Raw genomic sequence first — 9,573 nt, forward strand, 5'->3', positions numbered from 1 at the left:
GCGTGCCAGGGCCGCACCTTGACGAACAGGGGTGGGCCCGGCCACCGCCGTCAAGAAAAGAGGCGGGCACGGTCACCCCAAAGGCTCTAAACTGCCGGGTAAGTGCCGGGCATCGCTATCTACAGCGCGGCCAGGCTTCCCTGGTCACATCAGAGGCAGGCTGTTTTAGCGGGGCGCTGCCAGAGGGGCAGGGCACATTTTGCCCTTTAAAAATCGGGCTAAAACAGCCTAGCGGGAACACTATATTCCCCGCCAGGCTCCCACCCGATCCACACTCCTTCACTTAGGACTCCCTGCCGTTGGTGCCGTGTCCCGGTACCATGGCAGGTTGAGCAACCTAGCTGCAAGCAATTAACTACAATTGATTACTGTTTAAACGGCAAGTGCTATATCCCCCCACATATTCAGTCACTGGACACTACAATTGAGCTGGACTATGGAAGGTACCCATATATTTCTTAATCAAAGAAGATTTCATATCTTTATATTTAAGTGAGTGACTCACAAAAGTTCAAATATATTTTTTTAGTTATGTTATTTTTATAGATATATGCGATGTGAATCATCATTTTATATATATTGTTTGTTAAATATATTTTAGGTGGCCGCCTAATCATCTTTTATAATAAAGGGATTTTTGTAAGAACTTACCGTTCGAATCCCTTTCTCTGATATGGTCCTGGTGACACAGCTCAACACTGGGATGTAGGAGGGTCCGAAGGAGCCAGGCACCTATCCTAAAGTTTTAGAGGGTAGGCTCCTCCCCTACTGCATCCCTGGACTCTTCAGTTCATCTTTCAAAGCCACTGGAATACATTAACTCAGTACAAACGCCTGCACATATTATATGCACATTTTATAACAGAAACTGTTAACTTTAAACCATTTTAACATGAACATCATGAAACTTCTGGCATACTTACTGAGCGTAAGGGAGGGATCGCTGTGTCACCAGGACCATATCAGAGAAAGGGATTCGAACGGTAAGTTCTTACAAAAATCCCTTTTTCTCTTTCAATGGTCCTGGTGAGACAGCTCAACACTGGGACGTTCCAGAGCCGGTCCTTTGGGAGGGTACGCTCAGGTCTGCAGCTCTCAGCACTGCTCGCCCGAATGATGCGTCCTCCGACGCGAACTCATGGAATCTATAGAATTTGGCAAATGTGTGAACAGATGACCAAGTGGCAGCTCTGCAAACCTGCTCAGCTGTGGCCCCATGTCGAACCGCCCAAGAGGTGGCAACTGACCTGGTGGTATGCGCATTAATTCTGGCCGGTACAGGCCTACCCACTTTGGTGTACGCAAAAGCTATCACAGATCGCAACCACCTAGCAATAGTCTGCTTAGAAGCAGGCCAACCAATTTTGTGTACGTCATACAGTACCAATAATGTGTCAGTCTTCCTGACACTCTTCACTCTGTCCACATATATGCGTAAGGCACGCACAACATCCAAAGTTCTCAACTTGTCCCTTTTCTTAGAACCCTCTGGGGGTTGAAACACAGGTAGAACTATCTCCTGATTTAAATGGAAGGTAGATACCACCTTCGGTAAAAACTGAGGCACTGTTCTAAAAACAGCCCTGTCATCATGAAAAATTAAGAAGGGAGATTTACATGACAAAGCTCCCAATTCTGAAACTCTTTTAGCAGATGCTACTGCTAACAAAAACACTAGCTTCCACGTAAGAAACTTAAAGTCAGCCGACCTTAAAGGTTCAAAATGTGCCTTTTGAAGGCATTCCAAAACCAGTGATAGATCCCAAGGTGCTACTGGTTGCTTGTATGGAGGTTTCAACCTGGATACTCCTTGTAAAAAGGTTTGAATTTCCGGCAAAATGGCTATCTTTTTCTGGAAATAGATGGACAAGGCCGAAATCTGCACCTTCAGTGACTGAAGGCTTAGGCCCGATGAAAAACCATCTTGTAAGAATTCCATCATTCTTGATAGCTTAAAATGAGATGTATGAGCCTTTCTTCTCTCACACCATCGAATGTAAGTCTTCCAGACTCTATAATAATTTGCCGAAGATACAGCTTTTCTGGCTTTTATCATCGTCTGTACTACTGCCTCAGAAAACCCTTTTCTTTTCAAAATGATGGTTTCAATAGCCAGGCCGTCAAAATCAATCGATCTGAATCCAGGTGATTGAATGGGCCTTGTCTTAGAAGGTCTGGTCTCAGAGGTAGACGCCATGAGTCCACAGACAACCTCTGAAGCCTCGAGTACCAGGACCTCCTTGGCCAATCTGGGGCCACTAAGATCACTGGAACCTTCTGCCCCTGTATTTTCTTCAGAAGTCTCGGTAACATTGGTACTGGTGGGAATGCATAAAGGAGATCTCCCTGCCAGTGAATAGTCATGGCATCCACTGCCTCCGCTAGTGGATCCCTTGTTCTGGCATAGAACCTGGGCACTTGATGGTTGATCCTGGATGCCATCAGGTCCACATCCGGAGTTCCCCACATCGAAGTGATTTGGTGAAACACCTGAGGGTGTAAGCTCCATTCCCCTTCCTTGAGCTCCTCCCTGCTCAGGAAGTCGGCTTCTATATTCTCTATTCCTGGGATGAATATAGCCGATACAGCTGGAACATTCTGTTCCGCCCATAGGAAGATTCTGGACACCTCCCACATGGCCAATCTGCTGCGTGTACCTCCCTGGTGATTCAGATACGCCACAGCTGTGGCATTGTCGGTCTGAATCCTTAAAGGGAGGTTCTGTAACCTGTCTCCCGCCAAGGAAATCACTTTCCAGACAGCTCTCAGCTCCAAGATGTTGATTGGTAACGCTGATTCCTCTGCCGTTCACAGGCCCTGAAGCCTGAGATCCAGGACTATTGCCCCCCAGCCCCTGAGACTGGCGTCGGTAGTTACTATCAACCAGTCCCAGGTCTGTAATGACCGACCCCACTGAAGGGAATCTACTTCTGTCCACCATTTCAAGGATTCTCGGGTGTCCGAAGACAGCACTATCATCTCGGATTTCATGGTCAAAGTGTTTCCTGACCAGGCTGACAAGATGTTCCATTGGAACCTCCGAGAGTGGAACCTGGCAAATTGAAGCGTCTCGAATGACGCCACCATCTTCCCCAGGAGCTTGAGGCACCTCCATACTGAAATGCTCTGAGCCCTGAGAATCTCCTGGACTAGGGTGACCAGATCCCTGGCCTTTACCTCCGGGAGGAATACCCGATGAAGATGGGTGTCCAGTATGACTCCCAAGAATTGGAGCCTTTGTGACGGTACCAACTGAGATTTTTGCAAATTTAAAATCCAGCCGTGAGCCTGCAAAAAACTGATGGCCTCTGCCAAGTGACTCTGCAGCATGACTGCTGACTCTGCTTTGAACAGGAGATCGTCCAAATAGGGTATTACTGTGATTCCCCTGAGCCTCAGCACCGCCGCCATTACTGACATTATCTTTGTGAATACCCTTGGCGCGGTTGCTAGCCCAAAGGGTAACGCCCGGAATTGTAAATGCAGGTCTCCTATGGCAAACCTCAATAAGGTCTGATGCTCCGGGTGTATAGGAACGTGCAAATATGCGTCCTGGACATCCATGGACGCCAAAAATTCTCCCTGGTCCAGACTCAGGAGTACTGACCGTAGGGACTCCATTTTGAAATGGTCTACCCATAAATGAACATTTAGGGATTTCAAATTTAGTATTGGTCTGAAAGACCCATCTGGTTTGGGCACCAGGAACAGCGTGGAGTAAAAGCCTTTCTTCCACTCTGCCCTGGGGACTGGTGTAACCACCCCTTTTTCCAAAAGGGAGTGAGCTGCTCTCACAAGAGCTGTACGAAGCCGTGCCTCCTTTGGTAAGGATGTGGGGATGAACCTCTTCGGAGGTGGCCCTCTGTAAGGGATTTTGTAACCCTGTGTTATAATATCTAACACCCAGGCATCCTGGCCTAGAGAAGCCCAAGCGTCCCTGAAGAGTGTGAGACGCCCCCCCACTTTTGTCACTGTCGGGCGAAGCCCCTGACAGTCATGCAGAGGGTTTATCCTCTCCTTTTGTGGCAGGCTTCTTGTGAAAAGAGCCAAATTTTGACTTTTGTGTCTTGCCTCTAGAGGACTGAAACCTTCCCCTGAAAGACTGTCCTCGAAAGGACGCACCACCTCTAGGGGAGGGCCGAAAGGACGGCTTAAAAGCAGAAAATCTTGACGTCTGCTTTGCTGAGGAGGCCGGCAGGAATGTACTTTTGCCGCCCGTGGCCTGTTTTATAATCTCCTCTAATTCGGTACCAAAGAGTACCTTTCCTTTGAAGGCTAATGTTTCCAGAGCCTTCTTGGACTCATTGTCTGCTTCCCAGGCTTTAAGCCAAAGCACTCTCCTGGCATTAATGGAGACTGTGGACACTCTGGTTGCCATTTTAATAGCTTCCTCCTCTGCTTCCACTGCATATTCTGCCGCTGCCTTAATCTTTTCTGCAAGCAGTAATGCACCAGGGTCAGCCTGCAGCATAGTGCATAATTCACCAGCCCACTCTATCATGGCCTTAGAGACCCAGGCTGAAGCAATAAGGGGCCGTAAGGTAAACCCCACCCCTTCAAAGATAGCTTTGAGGTTCCCCTCCAGCTTTTTATCCACAGAATCTTTAAAAGCTGCACCGCCCTGTACTGGCAATACAGTAGCCTTGGACAAACGTGCCACTGAAGCGTCCACAACTGGGACCTTTTCCCAGAGCTCCGCATGAGACTCTGGCATGGGGTACAGACTAAGGAATCGCTTAGGCATCTGAAGCCTCTTATCAGGAGTTTTCCAAGCCCCTTCTAACAATTCCTGTAACCCCTCATCTGAAGGAAAAGTAACAGCCTCCTTTCGCTGTCGCTTAAAAACACCTTTAACAGGAGTCTTATCCTCCACAGACAGCTTTAAAGCCTGCTTCACAGCTACAATGAGATCCTCTATACCAGCAGCAGAGTTCTCTTCCAAATCATCACCCTGATCCCAGGGGATGTCAGTATACTCTCCTTCCTCTTCATCTACCACAGTAGTTAAAGCATAAGACCTTCTAGGCGTCCCTGCCACATCATCCATTTTGTCCAGCATTTCACTGAACCTGTTGATCCCTTTAGCAGTATCCTGCATCACCTGAATCAGCGCAGGATCTGCCTGGGAAAGAGGCAAGAAGCCAGACGACTGCTGAGATGATGGCATAGGTCTCTGTGATTCTACCAGCCCATCACTCTGCCTGTCCAAAAGCTGCACCAAAGCGTTTACTGACCTGCCTAGGGCCCTGGCCCACGCAGGTTCCATCTGCTCTGCCCTATGGGGTTCACTGCCCATGGGTCTCACATCAGCGCAAGTAATACATAAGCCCCCCTTGGCCATCTGCTCAGGGACAAACTTTTGTGTGCAAACATTGCACGCGCTCAGTGCACTAAGGGCTCCCTCCCCCAAAACCACAGCCTGATGCTCAGACATGATGCAAGTGATAAATGTATATCTATCAGTATACACAGTGCAAACAATGTACAAGCGTTTATACAGAGGCAATGCACCCAGTCACTTATCTGTCTGTTGGTTTCAACTGCGGGGAAGCGATGCCCAGGAAATCCAAGTCACTCTGCCAGGATCAGTAAGCCAGCTCAGCTCCGCTGCAAGCGTTCTGAAAGGCGCCAAAGTCAGAGTGAAGGAAGAGACCACAGGTCCCTGCTGCTGCGGGGTCCGTGACCTTTTGGCGCCAACCACCCCCAGCCAGCCGCTCCTTAGGTAGGATTTCCTAGTTCCAGTGTCTCCCCCTCAACTGGGGATCACTTGGAACATGCCTGTCACAACGCTGCTGTCCTCTCATCTAGGAGCTCAGCGTGTAAGCTCCGCGTAAAATGGCCGCCGCCATCACGGAGCGCCTGTCCCCCATGATCCCCACCTAAATGTGGAGCCGGTTTCAGGGTACTCCGGAGCCCAGGCAGCCTCTTAGAAAAGGCTATAAGCGCTGCACAGGGAGACCAGACAGTGTCTCCCCTGTGCACAGTGAGCTGACAGGACGCGCTTCTGTCAGCTCCTGCTGCGCTAGCAGTGTGAGGATTCACTATGAGAATCCTCACACTGTGCCTACCTAGCTAGGGTGAAAGTTAATAAAACAATAAAAATCCCCTAACTACTCTAATTCTTCGGCTGCTCCTGCAGCCCTTTAGAATAGCACCCACTCCAGTGGGCACCTAACACGAACTGAAGAGTCCAGGGATGCAGTAGGGGAGGAGCCTACCCTCTAAAACTTTAGGATAGGTGCCTGGCTCCTTCGGACCCTCCTACATCCCAGTGTTGAGCTGTGTCACCAGGACCATTGAAAGAGAAAAATAATTGATATTGGCGCAGTATCTCCATTCTTTGGTAAAATGTAGTCTAGTTCTCAACTAACCCTGTCTCTACTAATTAGGGTATTCAGGGAAGGGAAAAAATCTGTGTGCACACACTAGCACACCACAAGATCTGCTGCCAGTATTAAACAAGTCTTTCACCAGGAATTATTACTATACATATTTTTTTTTTCACTACGTCACTAATTAGTGCCCAATAATTCCACTGCTCTCTAGTAGTTATTTTTTCTTCCTTGCAGGACACTACTTATTCAAAATGACGACATCTGGGACCCATGCCCCAATTTAGTGCCCTATTTCTGCCCAAATCCTTGTTGAGCAAAATAAATTACAAGTCTGTCATATGTAAGTGAATAGTCATTAGATTATACAGCAAAAAAAATTAAATCTGTACTCTTTAGACTTTGAAAGATGTTGGAAAATTATATAATTTTTCTGCAAATGCATTTACCGTCAAATCTTCTGGTCTTATTTTACAGGCCAAGAGTTTAAAACATATTTAAATAATGGAATTTAATTTATAACTAACGTATTTATGCCCACCATTAAATTATTACACTTAAAAGAAAAGTTTGCATGAACTGAAATATCCCTATTAGGCAGTCGCAATCTAAACATGAATGAGATAGTTATATTTCCATAGAGAGCCAGGTTATACGAGACTGTCTTACTTTGAATCCGCAGAGAAGACCGGCCTTCGGTAAGTAATCCTGCTTCCACCAAACTGAAAAACACGAACTTCGTCCTTGGTCATCATTTTACTTAAGGACACACTAGTCCCAGCACCGCAGAAGCCCAACACCACACGTGGGGAAACCGAAACAACCGGAAACACTGAAAACCATAGAGTGGCTCGTAATGTCATTCGGGAGGTTCTTGTGAAATTCCGCTGCCATCTTTCTTTCTGGCAAGGACAACCCACCTAAAATGCCTTGTTCAATACAATGATTCTTGTCGTGATAATATTGTCAATTTTACCTAAGCGTGAAACCAGGCAATTAAACGGACTTAGGGGTAGATTTATTAAGCCTGGTGAAGTGATAAAATGTCTGTTTTTTTATCACCGGCCAATCAGCTCCTACATGTCATTTTTCAAAGCAAGCCTGCAACTTCACAGGTAGGAGCTGATTGGCCGGTGATAAAAAACAGACATTTTATCACTTCACCGAGCTTAATAAATCTGCCCCCTAATGTCAGTTCTGATGTTTGACACATTTTTTCATATTGCCTCATTATTTTGCATGCAGTATCTTGGCTGATTTTAGCGTGATCAGTTATTTATTTGTATAGTGCATACATATGCTGTAGTGATTTACAGATAATGTAGGGCAGCATACCTCCCAACATGACCCTCTCCAGGAGGGACACAATGCATACCTCCCAACTCTCCCGCTTATCCCGAGAACATCCCGGTATTTTGGGACGTTCCCGCGTCCCTCCCTCGGTCGGAAGTGTCCCGCGTCAGGGGTTAGGCAGTCGTCCCCCCCTGAAGTCCGTGAATAGACACTGTGCGCATACCTCCCAACTGTCCCGCTTATCGCGGGAACATCCCGATATTTTGGGACATTCCCACGTCCCACCCGCCGCCGTCAGTGTCCCGCGGCGGGGGGGCAGTTGGGAGTCCCCCCCTGTAGTCCGTGAATAGACGCTGTGCACATGCACACAGCATCTATTCTTGCAGGCAGAGGGGCTGGGGGCTGGCCAGCAGCTCACAGAGCTGCTGGGCATGCCCCCACCGTGGCGAGAAACGGGAGCGTGGCCTGCCGGAAAGGGGCGTGGCCTATACTTGCGGCGCTATCGTGAGGCCACACCCCCATTTATCGCCGCGGTGGGGGCATGCCCAGCAGCTCTGTGAGCTGCTGGCCAGCCCCCAGCCCCTCTGCCTGCAAGAATAGATGCTGTGCGCATGCGCACAGCATCTATTCACGGACTACAGGGGGGGACTCCCAACTGCCGCGGGACACTGCCTCCAAAATTCGACGTGCACCTTCGGCGCGCACACCGTCCCGCCACGCCCAGCCCAGATGTTGGGAGGTATGCATGCGCACAGCGTCTATTCTTTCAGCTAGAGGGGCTGGGGGCTGGCCAGCACCTTACAGAGCTGCTGGGCATGCCCCCACAGCGGCGGAAAACAGGGCGGTAGCGTCACGAGTACTGACCATGTCCTCTTTTCGACAGACCACAACCCTAAAAATTCACCGCACGTCTTTGCTGCGCGTCCTGTCCCGCCCCAGTCTTTTCCAATGTTGGCAGGTATGCACAATGCTCTGCTCCTGCACTTCTCTCTTTGGGCCAGATGTACTAAGCTTCAAAAGTGATAAAATGGAGAGTGATAAACAACCAGCCAATCAGCTCCTGCCTGACATTTTTCCAACACAATCTGTGACATGGCAGGTAGGAGCTGATTGACTGGCTGTTTATCACTCTCCATTTTATCACTTTTGAAGCTTAGTACATCTGGCCCTTTATGTATACAGATTACCATGACCTGTGTTGAAGCACCTATCTCATCAATTAACCTGTTCAACACAGGTGATGGTAATCATACATGAGAGGGAAGTCCAGGAGTAGAGCATTGTGTTCCTCCTGGAGAGGGTAATGTTGGGAGGTATGGGGCAGGCCTGTCCGAACTATGGCCCTCCAGCTGTTGTGAAACTACAAGTCCCATCGTTTTTTATTTATTCTTTTATTAACAGTTTCTTATATAGCATAGCATATTCCAATGCGCTTTACAAAAGGAGACAGTGATACAACAAACAGGGTATTTACAGACAGTCAAAAGGTAGGAGGGCCCTGCTCGCAAGCTTGCAATCTATAGGGAAATAGGCATTGATACATAAGGATAGATACTGTATTCTTTATTGCATCGATTTCACCAGAAAGCAAGGTTCTGTGACTGGTTCTGGAATTTGATAAGCTTGCCTGGGAATGCTAAAACTATGGCATACCTCCCAACATGACCCTCTCCTGGAGGGACAGAATGCTCTGTTTCTGGACTTCCATCTTAATTTATGATTGCCATCACCTGTTTTAAACAGGGTAATTGATAAGAAAGGTGTTTCACCACAGGTGATGGTAATCCATAAATTAAGAAGAAAGTGCAGAAACAGAGCATTGTGTCCCTCCTGGAGAGGGTCATGTTGGGAGGTATGCTATGGCAAGGCATGCTGGGGTGTGTAGTTTCACAACAGCTGCAGGGCCACGGTTTGGAAATGCCTGATGTAGGGCATGCCTCTAAGCTGC

General features: G+C 48.1%; 1 protein-coding gene across 1 annotated transcript in view; it reads right to left on the reverse strand.

Annotated features, from left to right (window-relative positions):
• Positions 1-7,182, reverse strand: part of WDR75 (WD repeat domain 75) — a 334,745-nt gene extending 327,563 nt beyond the window's left edge. Inside the window, exon 1 of the mRNA XM_083153502.1 lies at positions 7,002-7,182. Within this exon, the coding sequence (XP_083009628.1) occupies positions 7,002-7,087 (86 nt within the window). The 5' untranslated portion in view covers positions 7,088-7,182. The remainder of the gene's footprint in view (positions 1-7,001) is intronic.
• Positions 7,183-9,573: the final 2,391 nt, after the last annotated feature.

Source organism: Crinia signifera, chromosome 7 (genome assembly GCF_055691185.1).
Source record: "Crinia signifera chromosome 7, ASM5569118v1, whole genome shotgun sequence".
Lineage (NCBI taxonomy): Eukaryota > Metazoa > Chordata > Amphibia > Anura > Myobatrachidae > Crinia > Crinia signifera.